Below are 18,167 nucleotides of genomic sequence, written 5' to 3'. Positions count from 1 at the left end.
GCTCGGCTCCTCCGTGGTGCTCTGCTCCTCCGTGGTGCTCGGCTTCATGCTGTTCGGCTTCGCGCCGATCATCTTGACGCTGATCGGCTCCGCGTTCGCGACCCTGAGTGCGAGCGCTGGACCGAGCGCTGGTTTGTTCGTTATGATGATCGTGAGTCCGTTCGTTATGATGATCGTGAGTCCGTTCGTTATGATGATCGTGAGTCGGTTCGTTATGATGATCGTGAGTCCGTTCGTTATGATGATCGTGAGTCCGTTCGTTATGATGATCGTGAGTCCGTTCGTTATGATGATCGTGAGTCCGTTCGTTATGATGATCGTGAGTCCGTTCGTTGCGGTCGTTGATACAATGGTAAGGAGAGTGGCCGGAGATCTTGCCGGCGGAGTTCCCGTACGCGGAGTGCCTGTTGTCATGGGCGTCGCACAGCGTATTATTTCCCGTAATCTTGTTCATTGGATTTCTTGGAGTCTTGACAGGTTCCGCAAGACCCAAAGGGAGCGGCGGAAGCGGTATCTGGGAGTCCGTAGTTGAAATACTGAATGACGAACCCGACTGCCGCCATTCACTCTCCCAACGGCATACCACAGCCCGTGGTTTGAACACCCTTTTCCACATCAGTAAAAAATTATGCCAGCCAACTCTTGGCAAAATCTAAGCCCAACAGGCACAACCCGATCCCCAAATACAACACAAACAATAACCGTCGTACAGTCAACCGACGACCCAACGCCTTGGCTAACTGACGCTCCGCATCCGCCACGTTCCCCACTGCGCCGTCCGTCATACTCAAAACTGCGACACACACACATTAAGTAATGGTGTGATAAGCAATGGTGTGTATACACAGTGTACAGGTGGTTTGCAGCGTACCCCCCGATGCAGCGTACTGTTGGCAGTCATAGACTGTTGTTGGTCCACCGTGTTCACAAAGAAGGTCATCAAGTCCGAGATCTTTTCGATCTTGCGCGAAATATCTCTACGGAACACCTCCTGGTTACGACCCCCAGATACGACCCCCAGATACGATCCCCAGATACGATCCCTAGTCCCAAGCCCCCGTGCTCTTACACTACCACGTCTTCGTCCATTTCCTGTTGCTGCTGCAAGACTCGCAGTCGCTGCACTTGCGGATTCGCCTGTGCGATGATCTCCAGCTCGTCCGGGTTCGACAGCAACGCCGTGTCCGTCACATCCAACCCCCGTTCCGTTCGCTCGTCTAGCCCCCTCTCGTCCAGTCTGCCGACGGTGCCGGATCTACCGGGACGATCCTCCGCCGTAGTTTGGTCACCTGCCGTAGTTGCATCCGTCGTCGTGACGCCACTCCGCTGCTTGCCCGCGGTCCGGTCCAGGGCAGTCCGGTCTAGGGCAGTCCGGTCTAGGGCAGTCCGGCCTCCTGTGGTTCCCGTCGTGCTGTGAACCACGTTGCGGACTAGGGAAGTGGGTTGTGCGTCGTTGAGCACCTCCGATATAACTTGGTTGTAGAGTGCAGGTGTGTAGACATAGGCTTCGGCGCGTTGGTTGAGGCGCTGTGTGCTCTCGGCATACCGAAGGGCACAGTCGGTGTCGCTGGGTAGTTCGGATGTACGCCACGCGTCTAATACATCATGACGTGCGAGTTCGATGGCGAGTGTTTGGAGTTCATAAACCTTCAGTGCTCGGCGTAATTCGTGCACAAAGGCCACGACGGCCGCTCGCATACCCGTCCGATGACGAACTAAATCCGGCGGCTGGGCCGGCGTGGATTCGAACCACCCCCGCCACCCGCCGCGCCGCTCACTCGTGCACCGTTGCTCCACTAACCTGTCAATGACTCGCCCGTCTTCCACCGACTCCTCCACCGCCTCTAGTAACACCTTCAACTCCGCCAAAGACACACCATGTGCACACTTACCAGTCCCACACACACCATGTGCACACGTACCAGTCCCACACACACCAGATGCACTCAAACGCACGGGCGCCCACACACATGCTGCCCCACACACTGCACTGCCCAAACCATGATACCAGTAGTACAATGATGCGTCAGGCCCACGTAAAACAGCCGGCGTCAACCGATCCAACTGCTTCACTGCCTTGCACAACTGACGGATCGACTCCGCGTATGGCACCAACGCAGGCGCCCTTCGACCTGACCCCGGAGCCACTCGTGCTGGAGTCACATCCGGGGGTACGTCCAACCGGACGGCCTTGCTGCTCGGGTTCGAGTTGCTCCGGTTCAAGTCGCTCGTGTTCGAGCTGCTCGTATTATGTCCCGGGTTCGATCCCAGGCTCCGTCCGGCCAGCCGATTCGTCTCTTTCTCCGAGTTCGTCTCTTTCTCCCAGTCCGTCTTCCGCTGTTTTAATCCGTTCGCCGATTCCGTCGTCAAGGAGTTCGCACGGAGGGTTGCACCCGACGCGGCACGGTTTTGGCAATCCGCCCGCTGCGATTCTATATATTTCCGGAAGTCATGGGTTCGATCTGTCATAATTTTAAAAACGATGCCCGAAGTCCTCCTCTATATCGCGGCCAGCAGGGCTGCTCAGCTCGTCTCCAACTCACTCGACCCTCCGGCCGTTAACACCTCCGAGCAACGACCCCGAGGACAACTTATTGGGGCACCATCAAGATGGTCTGCTTTTGCATCGGTGCAGCGATCGCGTCCCCCTGATATCACGCGCCCAGATTACAACCAGGCCTCTGACAACAACACCTCTCATGACGGGCTCAATTCATGAGGTACCCTGGTACCTCATATACCCTGGTGCGGGTGTCGGCTAAACCGGGTGGTGGTTAAACCGGATCGATTAAGCCGGGTCGGGGCACCCCGTCTTGAGTGCCCTCTCGTAAAAGTCCTGGCAGAAACACTCCGCCAGGTGTGGTCTCCGCCTCGGGTCTCAACTGGTGGTCAAGCCGCCTCCTTGACGACGTGGCTTGCCGCCACCTGCTTCCTTATCAGCCAAATCCTGTAAACCGATGGACCTTGCGTAGGCGTAGGCCGTTTCCCGCACGCTCTGGGCGATTTTCCCAATATTGGAGTCGCCTCCGTTATATAGGATGCAATTATCAAAGACCAAGTTCAAGTCCCGCAAGAAATCCTACAAGACCAACTCTCTGAAAGTAGTACCCTAGGGGGGGGAGGGCCCCTAGGGGGGAGGGCCCCTAGGGGGGGAGTGCCCACGAGCCGGGAAGACCATGGTTGAGAGCCGGGATGACCAAGGGTTGGGGGGCCGTGCGCTTACGTGGATGGTTAGGTACTGGACTCCGACTTCAAGGTTGGTGAGTATGGTCCCGAAGTCCATAGGTTCCTTGACGACCTCGTGGTAGTCTGGGATGTTCCAGCGGTCGGTGTCGACGGGTTCGCGGAAGAAATGTGCGTTCTCAACTTCGTGGCAGAGATGGCGCATCACACTACAGAAGAGTCGGCCTTGGCGCTTCGGGGCAACGCGGGGAGGGGACGTGCTGGTTACTCTGTGGCCAGCCGGTGCCATTGGCTGCGCTGGTTGTCTCCTTCGAGGCTCTTGGCCGCCGCGCTGCCCATACCGTCCCAGACGGCGAGCTCAGGAAAGATCGACTCGAACTCCTGCACTTTGAACTGCGGTGTGTGCGACCACGTCTTGAGCGGACTCATGAACTGCAAACAACACAAGTCGCGATCCTCGGCCACCGGCACCGGCTGCTGCTTCACCGCACGCCGTTTCGGACTCGCTCGCACCGGTTCCGGCTCCTGCTCCTCCGAGTGTTTCCGTTTTCCGCGCTGCGGCCGCGCCCGCTTCTTCTCCACTGACGCCGTCGCCGGTGAAGTCGCAGACGCGGAGGCCGAGGCGGCGGCCGCGTCCTCGCTGTCACTTGCCACTGCCGCCTTGGTTGTGTTGGCTGCCTTGGTCGCCACAGCGTGAGTCTCACGGTGAGTCGCACGCTCGTGCGTCGCACGTTCGTGAGTCGCACGCTCGTGCGTCGCACGCTCATGAGTCGCACGTTCGTGAGTCGCACGTTCGTGAGTCGCAGCTTGCGGCTTCGGTTGCGTCTTGCGACACTGCTCGAGGTAGGTGGCAAGTCGTTTATGCCCCATTTTTTTTGCCACGGTGCTTGCGTAGTACTTGGACTTGTTGCGGAAGCCGCAGTCCGCTCCGAACTCAACCATAAGCTTGCAAGTTGCTTCCCGGTTGTCACGGGCGGCGTAAAAGAGGGCCGTGTCTCCGTTGAGGTCGATGTGGTTTACCGGCACGCGCCGGTCGGTGACGAGGTACCGGATGATCTCGTTGTGTCCCTCGCGACAGGCGTAGAATAAGGCGGTCTGACTCGTGCTGTCGAGGTAGCCGGGGTCGAAGAGTGGTAGCGCGCCGGGTTTGGCCTTTTCGCTCCTCGTCTCGGCCTTGGTCTCGGCCTTGGGTTCAGCCTTAGCGGCGCCGTGGTCGTGGTCGGAATCGTCGGCGGTGGTCTCGTCGGCAGCCTTCAGCTTGTCGACCAGTGCCTGGATTTTGGGGTCTTGGGCACCCGCCTGTTCGAGCAGACTGGGCTCCACGTGGGTTCCGGTAGCCATGAGCTTCAGCAGGTTCAGATGGCCTTCACGGGCGGCATAAAAGATGGGCGTCTGGCCGTAGACATCGAGGTGCTCAGTTGGGTAGTTCGCGACGTGAGTCATAATGTACAGCCACAACGTCACGGCCTCCTGCTCACTTGCCCGACTCGCAGCGTAAAACGGCAAAATTCGCCCCTCCTCACACGGCGTCTTCCAAGAGCCGTCCTGGCAGGCCGTCTTGACCGCCGTAAACGCCTCGGAAAATGGTATATGCTGCACTCGCGCCGGAAACACATCTAGCGGACCTGTCGTATCCATTACCCATAATTTTACCTGCTAGCAGCACTGGGCGACAGACTGACACACAAAGGTGACTCAGCAAAAAAATATAATCAACTCCAAGCCTATAAATAAGATTGAGAACCCGTTTGACAAACCTCGAACCAACCCCACCGGCAACATCCCAAACACCAGTGCTATGCCGCCCATACCCACCCAGTACCATCGCACACTCCGGCGATCCACTGCCCTGCTGTGCGTCGCACGGGGTACATGAACCGCGCGGTTGTGCGTCGCACCGTTGTGAGTCGCATGGTCGTGAGTCGCACGATCACGAACTTTTTGTCGCCAACATAATAAGCAGCCTGTGCCAGCGAGCATGTAAAAGGGACTCAGGACCACGAACAAGCCGGGCGCGGAGGCGACGAGCGTGACAGGGATGAGAAAGCAGGTGATGCGTACGAAAGGCGGTGAGCGGCCGTAGAGCCAGGCCGTGACGGGTGCGACCAGGACGGCGAGGAGATAGAGGAGCGGGTTCTGAGGCTGCAGAGAGGGCATAGCGGGGGTGATGAGGGCGCCTACAAGCCCAGCCATGGCGACCTGGCCGTCAGAGGCGATCGCCGACGACGGCTTCGTCGATGATGGTTTTTCTCCGTCAGCCGGCGACGGCATGGCCTCGTGCGGCTCAGCCTCGTGCTTGGTGAGGGTGGCGGCCGTGCGCTGTCTGGACACGGACATGTCTTTCCATTCGTCCGCGGGCGTGGTCGTCCCCTCCGCCGGCGTGGTCGATCCTGCCTCCTTCCTGGTTCCTACCGCCGTGGTCCCCTCCCCTTCCCGTTCCTCCTTCGCTTCCCCCTCCCCCTCCCCCTCCCGACCGCGCGCCTGGTCTTGTTTGCGCAGACGGAAGAGCATGAGAGCGGTGGTGAGTTTGGCTGCGAGAAGTGCGGTATGTCCGAGGAGAGGTTCGACGCCCAGATCGGCGAAGGCGCAGATGAGCGCGGCACCCAGGAGTCGGGCCACGGCGAACGCGCAAGGTAGTGCGTTCGAGGGAGGCGGGAGTAATCCAACAAGAGCGAAGAAACACATTTCGCTGGCAGCTACGAACAATGCGTGCGCCGCAAATGCCAACCATACAAAAGCCCCAGACGCTACGATCTGGGGGGATCCCGACCCCACTGGAGACAGTCCGATTGGAGGCAATCCGACTGGAGCGTCGGCTTGATAGTGTAGTGCCAGTGCAAATGTGGCCAGGAATTGGAGCAACAAACTCGCTCGCAAAAAAACATAACCTGGTGTCCGTCGTCGTAGCATCATCGCACTTATCCAGCAACCTGCGGCCATGCTCCATAACGTCCATGCGTGCCCGCGGTCGGACCCGCCGGTCTCGGGTGAGAGTAGGTCAAAGTCGAGATCGGAGTTGGAATTGGAGTTGGCGTTAGGGCTGAAATGATCGTTAGAGCCAGAGCCAGAGCCGGCGAGCAGCGGGGTATTGAAGCCGGCCGCGAGTGGTTCGGTAAGTAGACGATTGCGAACGAGGGTTGCGAGTGACGTCCGTTCTGGTTGCGAATGACCGCCCATCTTGGACCAAGGGTTCAGTCCTTCATTCGACAGCGACCACGACTCGAACCGGGGACTGGCGGAAAAGGAGTTCGAAGAATAGCCGGCGAAGTGGCTGGGACTCACGAAATGCGCGACCAACGGCTCGGCGCTCGGGCTCGACGCTGTGAAAGCTTCCCATGGCACCATCAGCCACGCCGGTGACAGAAACGCCAGGAACACGGCGTACACGGCCGCCGTTAACGCCGGACTAGTGTTGCTTGCGGCAGGGCCATCGTCATCATCCTCGGTCCCAGGCATTGTCCCAAATGTGTGGTCACGCAACTATGTCGTCACACACATCATAGCGGGTCGGGCAGGTTAGGTCGCGCGATCGGTGGATCGCGATCGACAGGTCAATTTTGAAGGGTTGCGGGTCGGTAGATCGCGTGCCGAAGAAGGGCGATCGGCGTTGATCTCTGGGGGTGGCTAGAGTGGCTGGTCTTGGGGACGTGGAGAGTGGCGGCTGACACACATTTCAGTTTTTGGTTTTTATATAAAAATGTCGTTGCGTCGATGTCTAGTACCCGGGGGAGAAGGGGAGGATCGGTACTCCTCGTCCTACACGTCGTCGAAGTCTTCGTCGGCCAGCAGCATGCCGAGCAACGCGGTACATGTGCGGCAGCGTGAAGACCGTCCTTTCGTGGGCACGAATCCCGGGGCTGCTTCTGCCTACAACCCCGGGACTGCCTACAACCCCGGGGCTGCCTATAACCCTCCAGCGGGTTCCTACAATCCGGGGGGTTCGGCCTACAACCCTGGGGCGTATAATCCTGGGTCTTACAACCCAGGGACTGGGGGCTACACGAGTGCGGTACCACCGTACGCGGGTGGCGATCAGTACACAACGTCCTCCGGAAGTAGTTCGAGTTACTCTTCGTCTGAGGCGCAGTTGGACACGGCGAACATTTTGGAGGAGTACGAGCAGAAGGCGTTGGACAAGGTGAGTGCGCCGCCGAACGCGAGCTTGTTGTATGAGCCGAAGCGTCCGTTTACGCCGTTTGTGAGTGTGGGCCCGATTATTGGGATGGTATCTGAGACGATTGCGCGAGTGTTGATCGAGACGTCAGCGGACGTGGAGGTAAAGTGTTTCCTGACAGACGCACATGGCGTCCAGCATGGGGTGAGCCAGGTGTGCGAGAAGAACACACCTGCGGTCTTCGTCTTCGAGGAACTGCGAGCCGGCACGAAGTACCGCGTGTCCTTCAACATACCCGTGCCCGGGGTGGTGAGTTCCGCCCTTACCACACTGCCGCCTAACTGGGGCAGTGCTACCGCTCCTGCTCGGATCGCTGCGGTGTCCAACCATGACCTACGGGCCATCGCTGGCACGGCTGCGGGCAGCGGCAAAGATGTGTGGCGCACGCTTTACAAGGACCACAAGGCGGGCACGGCCAAGGCGGGGAAAGGAGGTTGTTGCACACGTCCCCGGGGGACCGTTGAAGACGGCGTCGGTTCCACCCAGGGCTCCGTTTCTGGCTCGGCTTACAACGCGATGGGCGCGGGTTCGAGTCGCGGCAATGACGGTTACGGCGCCGCGAATTCTACTACTCTAGGCGATTCAGTCGCCGGCAAGTTCGATTATCTACTGTTGCTGGGCAACCTTGTGTACGTAGACAGCTCGGACTACGTGGAGACCAAGGAGGGGCGTCTGCCGACGGAGGAGAATGATGCCGCGTTTTTGGACGGGCTTGAGTTGGTGGAGGATCTGAGTCCTTCTCAGTTCGGAGACGTCGAGGACAAGGTGCTGGAGATGTTCCGGAATGTTTATCGCGATACACTTACTCATCCCACACTGCGTCACGTCTTAGCCAATGTGCCCTGTCTTTCGCTCCCAGGTGACATGGAACTTGGTTTGTGCATGGACGACGATGCGGACAAGCCGCGCAATTTCGTGCACGCGTGTGCATACAAAGTTTATAACGAATATTTCCGCGCATTGTTTGAAGAGGTCGGAGACGGGCAAGGTGGCGAAATCATGATCGGACAGGCGTATCATTTCCATGCATTCGGGGATGTTGGATTCATGCTTCTTGATTGCAAGGCACAACCCCTCTTCCACAGGTCTAGCAAGCATGTGCATGAAACACCATTCCTTGGTTACCGCCAATGGGCTGACATAGACTATGCACTCTCCGAAAGCGGCTACCTATCCTTATGTCGCACTATTGTCGTCGCTAGTGTCACACCCATCGTACTGGCACCGGAAAGCGTCTGGCTGACCGGATCCGTCGAACGCCAGATGGAACTCCTTGCCACATGGGCATGCGCAGATGGCGTGGATGAAGCCAGTCTCCTACTCAGCAAACTCAACGACTGGAAACACAGAAAAGATTCCCGTGAGGTCGTGCTCATGTGCGGCAACCCTGTCAACGGAGGAGTCACCATCATCACTGACTCTCGATATGCAGGCAACCGTGGCACCCTTAAACAAATCACAGCCGGTCCTATCGCTGTCAAACAACACAAGTATGCCACCCACCACGCGTGTACACACACTGTGTGCGCACACGCCGTGGCTGCGTGTTCTTTCTCGCACGTATATTCTTTCTTTCTCTTTAGGGGAGTAAGCAAACTGCAGGGCTCACTGACCAATAACGCCGTGGGTGTGTACCACAAGTTCCACCACAGCCAGTTGTGCAACAAGAACTCGTATGGTACGCTGCAACTGGTCATCGACAAGGATCTGGGCACTCAGGTGACTGCTCGTGTGGTGGCCGCATAGTTGGGGCGGCGGCGATTTTTTTTGTGTGAAATGAGCGAGGCTGTGTACATCTGCCGACCCCGGTTCTCGGTGAGTGGCCGTGGGTTCTTTTTGGCTCAAGGAAAAGACCTGTATTATCAACAGTTGAAACATATATCTCAAACCAAAGGAGAGAGCAGCGGAGAGTTGGAAGTGTGGAGTGCCGCAAACGACTTATCGGCGGCGAGAAGTGAATGTCTCCATAAATTCTCCAGTGATGTACTGGCTATCGCCGTCTCGCCCATAGTACCGGAGTGGGGACTTGCGCACGTGCCTGCTGAGCATCGCGAAGAAACCGCCAAGCTACAGCTCGTCGTTGCCATTTCTGAGTCGCAGATTGCGGTCATCATTACGGACATGAAGTGCGAGTTTCATAAACTGCTTAAAGATGAGTCGATAAACTTAACGAGCTCGGAATCGAGTGGACCCGCGTTCGAAACCAAGACACGGTTCGTCGACTTGTGCAGTAACGCCGCGCACCATTTTTGTTTGTGGTACCAGAGCCCAACGGCGAGCCAGGCGGTTGCGTCCAGTGCGGATTTGAAGCAGAATGCGTTGCAGATGTTGGTAGTGGATGCGCAGTCCCTTCTGTCGCCCCAGTTCCGCGAGTTACTCGACAGCCAGGCCTCGACTTGCACGTTGGATGACGGCTACTTCCCGGTTCAGACGTCGATGAACTGCGACAGCCTGGCAGTCCTCTCCATGCGGCACAAGCCGACGCTGCGGCAGCCGGGGAAGCGCAAGCGCTCGGAGAAGGTGTATGAGCGCAAAGTGCACCTCTTCCGACTGAGCGGCTTCGCCGGGTCAAGCACAACCGGGGCCGCGACCACAATCACAACGGGGACCAAGACGGCCACGTCGCTAACGGTGGTGGAGTTAACAGACCCGAGTCTGGAGCGGGAGGTGGAGGCGGTGGCGGTGGATGCGACGGGTGCACGAGTGTGTGTGTGTGATTCGTGGGGTGCATTGCACTGGTGGGAGGTGAGTGGTGCGCGCGGTGCAGTTGTCGGATGCGCGAAGAGTGCACCGCTGTTCGTTGTGGTGCAGAAGACCCGTTCACATTGGCACAATGCGCCGGTATGTGCGTTGGCGTGGAATTACACGGGTGGGGAGACACTGGCTGGTGGCGAACAGTCACGTCTGGTTGCCTGGGACTTGACGGCGGCTGCGGCCGCGCAACGGCGTAGTTGGCTGCTACCCGACGGACCTTTGCTGCATCTCACTACTGCCCCTTCCGCACTCCTCGCTACGCCTTTCGACCATGACCGTCTTCGCAACCGGGTTCTCGCCACCACTGCGACGAACAAAATTTACTTGGTCGACACCGCCACTGCCGCCGCCCGCCTCGTCCGTGCCGGTCCACCTATCCCGGTCCTCTACCCACAACGCTTTAGTCTCGCACGTTGGCAACAAAGTGTTGGCGACACCAGTGTCCACACACTCCTCCGCAATCAGAACTGTGAAACGCTCCAACTTGATGTGGTACAGGGCGCCAAGAAACAGAGACTTCGCCCGCAACTCTGCCTCAGCCATCGCTGCTCTACTCGCTGCACCGGACATGACGCTTCCATACGCCTCCTTCGAGTCGACGACGATGCCACCGCTTGTGGTGATAACACCAGCTATATCACCACTAGTCCGGTTGTGACGTGTCTGGACGTGCGTCCGGCGCACACCTGGAGTCGGTTCAACACGGCTGCGGGCACGTTGGTACAAGGTTACCCAAACATGTTCCGTGTCACGGCAGCGGCTGCGCTCTCCTCGCTTAACATGATCGTACTCGCCGGCTGCCTCGGTGCAGAACGCAAAGTCTGCTCCCTCCAGGTCGTGGGCGTCCTCCCCGGCGAAGGCAAACGCACGGTCGCCAACACGACTCTAGTCGCCGAAATCGCCGTCTTCTCGCCCGCCCTCACCATGCGCACTCTCCCGGACCAAGAAGATGCCGTCCAAGTCGCCTTCGAGAATGGAGACGTGTGTACCTATAAAGTAGAACCCATCGAAACGGAACTGGTAAGTCCTCGACACCTGTGCACGCACAGACCTACATGCACAAGTGGCGTAACTAATCGTTTCATACACACACAGGCGTGCGTTACACACACAGGCGTGCGTTACACACACAGGCGTGCGTTACACACACGGGCGACAAATGCTTCGGTTGCAGAGTTTAGTTTTGAAGGAGAAAAGGAACGTGGGGCAGCAGCGGATGACTCTGAAGGAATGGCGTACTCAATTCGCCGTTCAATTCATGGCATAGCCGAGACTCAGTTTGTGGCATTTCTCGTTAGAATCTTTTTGGTGGGCCGGAGCGGCCGGTAAACGTGTTTGCTAGGCGCTGGGCGCCATTGCGGGGTCCTTGCCGCCAGTTGTGATTGAGAGCGGGGGGTGGTTGGGTTGGGAGGGACGGGTAGTCCGAATTCAGTACTTCGGCGCGTTGGGCGGTAGTGAAGACGAGGCGGGTTCGACAAGCGGGACAGACCTCGATGTCAAAGTCCACGGAGAGGCCGCAGCGAGGACAGTCTTGCTCGGCGGCATATGTGTGCCTGTTGGGCCAATCGGGTCTGGACGTGGCGGGGACGCCGGTTCGAGTCCCGGCGACGCCCCCTCCTCGGGGTTGGGCAGCGGCCGTTCGAGACGGGCCCATGCTGATGCCTGTGCGTCGCGGCGGAGGCGGCGACGGCGAGGCGAGCCCGGGCGGCGGACCTTCGGGAAGCGAGGGGTAGTCCTCTTCCGTCGCCGAGGGGCGGAACGTGGTGTGGGTCCAGGTGTTGTACCCCACCAGGCCGCCGGTCGCAGAACCCAACGGCGGTCCGTCCAATCGTGGCGGCGGTCCCCGCGCGATGGGCTCGGGCGAGGTCGCCGGTTCGAGCCCCGCACGCGACCCAGTGGGACTCGACAACACCTTGTCCGGTACGCCCACAACTAATTCCGGGATCCAACCGATCGCATGCGGAACAAGTTGCTCGCTCACGCGGCAGTACTCTTTCAATAGCCACACAGACTGAACCGGCACCTTCCGCAACGTCTGCTCCACAATACCGCCCCACTTCTGAGAAAGCCGCGCCTGTAGCGTCCAAAAATCGCGCATACTCCGCGGCCCGGTACGCGTGTGCGGTCGTGCGTTCGAAACCGGCTGACCGCCCGGCCGAGCATTCCCTCCCGCCACCGACGAGTCCGCCAGCGGTTCCTGGTTGCGGAGCGCCGCGTAACGCGGCCGTAGCGCCATGAACGCCTCCAGATCGGGGCCGGCGACAAGGTCGGTGAGATCCTGTGCAATTTTCGAGCAATTTTCTAACTCCAACTTGGTCCTGGTAGCGGACATGGCGGTGGCGAGTTTGAGTGGGAGGGCGCGGAACTCCGGGCCGCCGGGGCTCGAACCAGCGGCCTCGAGCTCGGAAGCTGCGCCCCCGACTCCTGCACCACTGGCGCAGCGTGACGAGACGGCGTTGTGGCCACAGCGAGTCAGAAACTCCTTAATCGCCCAGAGTGCGGCGGTGACGAATGGCAGGTTACTGGAGACTGGCAACGTCTTACAGGTTCGCAGAATCGCACGCTCGCGGTAGCCATTGGCGTCCCGGGGTGCAGCGTCCGGCTCCTCCTCTTCCTGCTCTTCCTCTTCCTGTTCGGCGAGTGGCTGCACGGCGGGCCGATTTTCCTTGAAAGTTAGCTTCTTCTTGGCGTCAGCGGCGTGTTTCGCAACGTCGACAAGGGCGTCCACAAGGGCAAGTCGCTGCGAGCTATACTGGTCGGGTATATGGATGATGAAATAGACGACCATTTCGCAAGGAATGGAGTGGTTGGTTACGAATTGCTTGCCATTCTTTGTGTCCAATATTTTGATCCAATATTTATCTCGATTTTCGCCGAGTTTTTGGTCTGCCCAAATGTTCTCTCGAACTTGATTTTGAACCTCACCAAGGCTGGTTGTAATATCAGCAATGGCATGTGCACTCTGCCAAGCGGCCGAGAACTGCCAGTAGCCAGTCCATACCAAGTGTGCAAGCTCGCTGAGTAGCTGATTCGCCGTGCCTCCCGTGCCCTGTAGGTAAGCCAGCGAAGTTGTGCGGAACTCATCCGCTAGAGGTCGACCACAAAGCGCATTAAGTCCCGTGTTGAACAAGTCGTCGTAGACTGCCACTCTCGTCCTCTCGCTGGTCTGACTTGTTTCACGCTGTCCACCATCCCGTTGTCCCGCCTCCCGCAATCTATTAAGTATCAAGTCCGAAGTGGCGATCATCGGAACTGGCCATAGACGCGTTGCCATGCCCCAGTCCATCAGAGGACTGTGGTTTAGGCCCGTCGCCGCCACTGCCGGCTCCGGTACCTCCTCACGCAACTGGTCCAACGACATCACCGCCTTGCTCCGGCTGTGCCGGGCGTGCGCAACAGCCTGGTGTCGAACAAGCGACAAATGATCCCCAAAAACCGTTAACGACTCCTCCGTGCACTCTGGACACACATAGTGTTGATCCAAATAATGCTTCTGCAATGCCTCGAACGAAGCAAAAACCGAATCCGTCTTTCCCTGCCGTTGACAAAACTGGCAGTCCACGTGGTCATTTGACTTCGTCCAGTGGCTGAAACAACACTGTGGGGGGAGGGGGGAACTCTTACTTGAAGAAGGCTTCTTCGTCGAAGCACCAGAGGCCGCAAGCGGGACAGCGAACGTGTGGGATCCCTTGTTCGTCTCCGTATTTGCGATGTCTATTAAGGTCAGCGGGATCGTAAAGCCTATGTTGGAATGGCCAGGCTTCATTTTTCTTTGCTTGAAAGCAGGTCTCACAGATCTTCTTTTTGTGTTTGCTGTAGAGATGTGAGCGCCAGGCGCCTTCCGTGCGTAGGAGAAGTCTATTGCATCCGGGGACCCAGCAGCGCCATTCAGTTGCTTCCTTGACGGCTTGGAGGACAAGTGAATCGCAGCAGAAGGCGTGTGCTTCGGAGACTCGTGGGAGCGCCTCGCCGCTGCCGAGTTCCATGCACGAGAGTAGTGTGCGGGAAAGGAAGACCTGCGCAAGTGTTTCCTGACAGTGTCTGCACTTGGGTTCCGTGGTGTGTCCCTTCTTCTTGTCCGCTGCGTCGTGCAGTCGTGCCAACTTGAGCTGACATACCCAACACCACGTCCCGGTATGTGTACACTGCGTTACAGCCGTGCAACCCATGTGGTCATGAAAACAAAATTGACACTCCTTCGACACTCCGCCCTCCGCCGGGATCAACGCACGCACCTCTGACTCAAATGACTGCGGCGGGGCAACCGGCACACGACCACCACCACCTCGACCGCGTCCGTGGTCGCGATGCTGCTGGTCACCACCGTGGTCGTGACTCCCGTCGCGACCACCTGCGTCCTGCCGACCTCCTACGTCTTCACCCCGCTCTGAGCCACGTTCCTGGCGACCCGGGTTGCCTCGCTGGTGGTCATGGTCGCGGCGAGCCTGCCGGCGACGCGGAGCGACTCTAGTCAAGTCCACAGCCCGGGTCTGCATTCTAATCCAATTTATATATGCCGCGGCGCACGGAGGAAGAGAAGCCGCGACAGCCATGCAGCGTCTGTAACACCCCCGACCCACGTTACCGCTTCAAGTGTTGTCAGCGCCCCTTCTGCAGCGCGCTCTGTGGCAAAGAACACACTTATTGCGCAGATCGCACGACCGACTCTCCGGAGACACTTCATCGAAAACCGAGCAACCAAGTGGAGCAGCTGGAAAACGTACAAGCAGGCACAGACCCACAAGCCGGTGCACAAGCCGGCGCGCAAGCCGGTCCACAAGCCGGTGCACAAGCCGGTCCACAAGCGGGTGCACAAGCCGGTGCACAAGCCGGTGCGAACGAAAGAACTGTATGTGTGAATGGCCAAGGTGATTCTGCGAATGACTGTGCGGTGACGGCCGTGCCAACGCGGACGTCTGCTGCAATGTTGGAGGCGATGCGTGAGTTGAGCACACGGCAGACGGTGCGCGGGTTATTGGAGGTGGATGAAGAGCTAAAATTGATCATTCGCTCAGTCGTGACGGCGCCCAACCCAGCAGCGAAGCTGCAAGCGGCTTTGCTCGGAAGCCCCAAGTTTTCGGAGTTTGCCGCCGTCCTGGTGGAGGAATGTCAACGCTTAGACTTTTTCAAAAATGGGGATTGGCGCCTATGAGGTTAGCGACACTAGCATCATCTTTGTCTGCACACACCCACACGTTCTTTACCGTACACGTTCTTTACCGTACCGTACACGTCCTATGTTGTGCCTGCCTATGTTGTGCGTGCCTATGTTGTGATAGACTTACATTGGTATGTAGATAGACTTGTAGATTTTGGGTGAGATAGGTCGCGGTCAGTTCGGGACGGTGGTTAAGGTTCGTAACAAGTCGACAGGAGCTGTATGTGTATGGAAAGAGTTGAATTATCGTTGTATGGGACAGAGTGAGCGTCGTCAATTACAATGTGAGATTGAATTACTGGAAGAGTTAGATCATGATTACATTGTCCGTTATATTGGTCGTCTACAGAGTGAAAGCAAGATATATATATTAATGGAATACTGTGATGGTGGTGATTTGGCGACTTATTTAGATCATACAGTTCGAAAAAAGAGTTACCTGACAGAAGAAGTTATCTTGACATGGTTCTGTCAATTAGTAAGTGCTCTCGATTATTGTCACCACAGAGCAAATGGTGGTCGAGTATTTCATCGTGATGTAAAGCCACAAAACATTCTGATGACAAATGAATATCAAACCGTCAAACTTGGAGATTTTGGACTAGCCAAAACACTCAACTCACCACAAGCACTCGCACACACACACGTTGGCACTCCTTATTACATGGCACCTGAAGTACTTACAAAAAATACCTACGATAGCAAATGCGATATCTGGAGCCTAGGATGTGTCCTCTATGAAATGCTTACCGGAGCCTCACCCTTTCATGAAGCCGTCAATATGAACAACCTTAAAAATCTAGTCGTACACCCTTCACATATCAAACCATTACCACGCTTCTATAACAAAGAACTATTCAGCCTTATCAAATGGATGCTCACCACTGACCCACAATTAAGACCTGGTACCACAGAACTTAAAACCACTCTAGCCTACAAAATGGGATGCCTCCTCCTCAAAATTCAACAACAAAAATCACAAATCAACGTGAGCCTTACACACACCCCTACACACATCTAAACGTGTGGCCACACACACACACACAAATATGTCAACATGAATATGTCAACATGAATATGTTAAATATTCATGTTAAATGGTCATGTTAAATGTTCATGTTATTGTAGGAGTACAAAATCTTATTACGGCAATCGCAGGCAGCGCTATTTCTTGAACGGCAGAAAGAGAACTGTCGAGCACCTGACCGGTAAGGAAGGAGCACCACTAACACACCGTACGGACGCACCGTACGGACGCACCGTACGGACGCACCGATCACTAACCACGGACACAATCTGATTAGGCCGAAGCGACCGACCACGACGCCTAGTGCAGCGGGCTTGATCCCTGCACCGGTAGACGGTTCCCGAAGAGCGAATACGAGGCCAGTGAGTAGTCGGTCTGCGACCAGCATGGACCAAATTGGTTGGAAAAAGTTAGGCCCGTCTAATTGGAAATTGCGAGGCGACGACGACCAACATGGAAATGGAGGAAGCCGTCTCCAATCGGCTGGCGAGGCTCTACAGCAAGCTCGGAGCTTGGAGAACTTCGGACGCCCTTCCCGATGTTTAACCAATCAGCCAACAAATTGGGAGACGGACTGACGCCGGGACGGGACTGACGCCGGGACGGGGCTGAATGGAACGGAGAGGGAGACCTCGGAAGAGGGAGACACCGATCAGAGACCGTGGAGGAACGAGTCAGAGAGGATGGAGTCAACTACCGGGTCAGACGTCCACTGCCCCGGGCGACCTGGGCCACGTCGGTCGATTGGTCGGCGCTGGAGGTCACAGGGCTCCGTACGGATAAGCGGATGAAGTCCACGGGCTCAGTCGCCTTGATTGTCTTCCTAAATGCCGCCATGGGCCGTTCAAAGGAGAAATCGCTTTGGTAGGCTGAAGAGAATTCGGTGGATCGGAACCCCCTGGGGGGAATCGACCTTCGGGGGGGGGGCGAAGTGGGCCGTGGGCGTGAGAGAATTCTGCGCGGAACTTACAGGGGAGAAAAAGGTGGACTACGTCTTCCATGGCCTTACCCACCTCGGAGGACAACGCGGCGACTATTTCGGGCGGCACGAGCGCTTCGAGTGCTTGCTTTGGTTTCAAAGCGACCGGTTTGGAAAAAAGGAATTTACTCTTGCCGGTGCTGGCCGGTGCGGGCGTCGAGGTCGAGGACTCTGGGTCATAGAGCAGCGACTCCACCAAGTCAAAGTACACTTTTCGGTCCCACAAGTCTTGCGTCGAGGCTTGCGCCATGTTGGCAGCCAGTGCCGCAGCCAGCACGGCTACTTTCCGCATTGAATTTCGGCAATTTGAGCACAGCACACGCGTGTGCGCCGTCAAATAACAGACAATCCTGAGCCTGAAAAGGCCTGACAACCACTCAGGATATATTCGTTCCGAAAGACCACTATTCGGGACAATTTGTGCAGTTCTAGACAGTTCTAGCTAGCTATTGATAGACAACGGGTTTTGAGGTTTCTGTGATCTTGACTTGGAGGAGCGTGGTGAGTGCGGTGGCGCAGTCGCCCTTGGAGCAGTTGCTGGTGAGTTTGATGAGCCCGTTTTTGTCAGCCTTGACGTTGGTTGCGGTCCCGAAGTAGGCTTCACCTTGTTTCAGGGCTTTGCCTGCGACGACAGTAACTCCGTTGGCCTGGAGGTCATACCGGTAGGCAGCGTCGCCGTCGGGAGCGCAGGGGTGGCCGACCTGGGCGACGACGGTATAGGGAACGTTTGGCTTGAGGCTGATGGTCCATGCGTTGGGGTCACAGTCGGCGCTGTCACAGAGTGCAGAGCCGGCCGCCGGCGGGAACGAGACGCCGCCACTCAAGCCACCCGCGGCGACGGAACAGACGGCCGCAGTAGCCGCCCGGTCCCACCCGAAGGAAGGGAATCGCT

At 57.4% G+C, this 18,167-nt stretch overlaps 7 protein-coding genes across 7 annotated transcripts; 3 read left to right on the top strand and 4 right to left on the bottom strand.

Moving 5' to 3' along the window:
- Nucleotides 1–626: 626 nt before the first annotated feature.
- Nucleotides 627–2,469, bottom strand: GNI_142050 (putative transmembrane protein; the record flags this gene model as incomplete). The annotated part of the gene is made up of 3 exons (XM_011134309.1): nt 627–793; nt 889–977; nt 1,070–2,469. The coding sequence occupies 3 exons, from the start codon at nt 2,467–2,469 to the stop codon at nt 627–629; spliced, it is 1,656 nt and encodes a 551-aa protein (XP_011132611.1).
- Nucleotides 2,470–2,878: 409 nt separating this feature from the next.
- GNI_142040 (bromodomain protein) lies at nt 2,879–4,821 on the bottom strand (the record flags this gene model as incomplete). Its single annotated transcript, XM_011134308.1, has 3 exons — nt 2,879–3,079; nt 3,224–3,392; nt 3,452–4,821. 3 exons carry the CDS (start codon nt 4,819–4,821, stop codon nt 2,879–2,881), a joined length of 1,740 nt encoding a protein of 579 aa, XP_011132610.1.
- A 57-nt stretch (nt 4,822–4,878) lies between these two features.
- GNI_142030 (putative transmembrane protein) lies at nt 4,879–6,639 on the bottom strand (the record flags this gene model as incomplete). The annotated part of the gene is made up of 1 exon (XM_011134307.1): nt 4,879–6,639. One exon carries the CDS (start codon nt 6,637–6,639, stop codon nt 4,879–4,881), a length of 1,761 nt encoding a protein of 586 aa, XP_011132609.1.
- A 241-nt stretch (nt 6,640–6,880) lies between these two features.
- Nucleotides 6,881–9,103, top strand: GNI_142020 (hypothetical protein; the record flags this gene model as incomplete). Its single annotated transcript, XM_011134306.1, has 2 exons — nt 6,881–8,847; nt 8,941–9,103. 2 exons carry the CDS (start codon nt 6,881–6,883, stop codon nt 9,101–9,103), a joined length of 2,130 nt encoding a protein of 709 aa, XP_011132608.1.
- Nucleotides 9,104–9,133: 30 nt separating this feature from the next.
- GNI_142010 (hypothetical protein) lies at nt 9,134–11,378 on the top strand (the record flags this gene model as incomplete). The annotated part of the gene is made up of 2 exons (XM_011134305.1): nt 9,134–11,131; nt 11,286–11,378. 2 exons carry the CDS (start codon nt 9,134–9,136, stop codon nt 11,376–11,378), a joined length of 2,091 nt encoding a protein of 696 aa, XP_011132607.1.
- Nucleotides 11,379–11,405: 27 nt separating this feature from the next.
- Nucleotides 11,406–14,607, bottom strand: GNI_142000 (hypothetical protein; the record flags this gene model as incomplete). Its single annotated transcript, XM_011134304.1, has 2 exons — nt 11,406–13,698; nt 13,736–14,607. 2 exons carry the CDS (start codon nt 14,605–14,607, stop codon nt 11,406–11,408), a joined length of 3,165 nt encoding a protein of 1,054 aa, XP_011132606.1.
- A 636-nt stretch (nt 14,608–15,243) lies between these two features.
- GNI_141990 (protein serine/threonine kinase catalytic domain protein) lies at nt 15,244–16,257 on the top strand (the record flags this gene model as incomplete). The annotated part of the gene is made up of 2 exons (XM_011134303.1): nt 15,244–15,264; nt 15,421–16,257. Coding segments are annotated over 2 exons (858 nt in total), but the record flags the coding sequence as incomplete, so codon positions are not given.
- Between the last annotated feature and the right edge of the window lie 1,910 nt (nt 16,258–18,167).

The sequence above is a fragment of the Gregarina niphandrodes genome (genome assembly GCF_000223845.1).
Source record: "Gregarina niphandrodes unplaced genomic scaffold scaffold00039, whole genome shotgun sequence".
Taxonomy (NCBI): Eukaryota; Apicomplexa; class Conoidasida; order Eugregarinorida; family Gregarinidae; genus Gregarina; species Gregarina niphandrodes.
The sequence above is the reverse complement of the archived record's forward strand: the minus strand, read 5'-3'. Positions and strand labels throughout refer to the sequence as shown.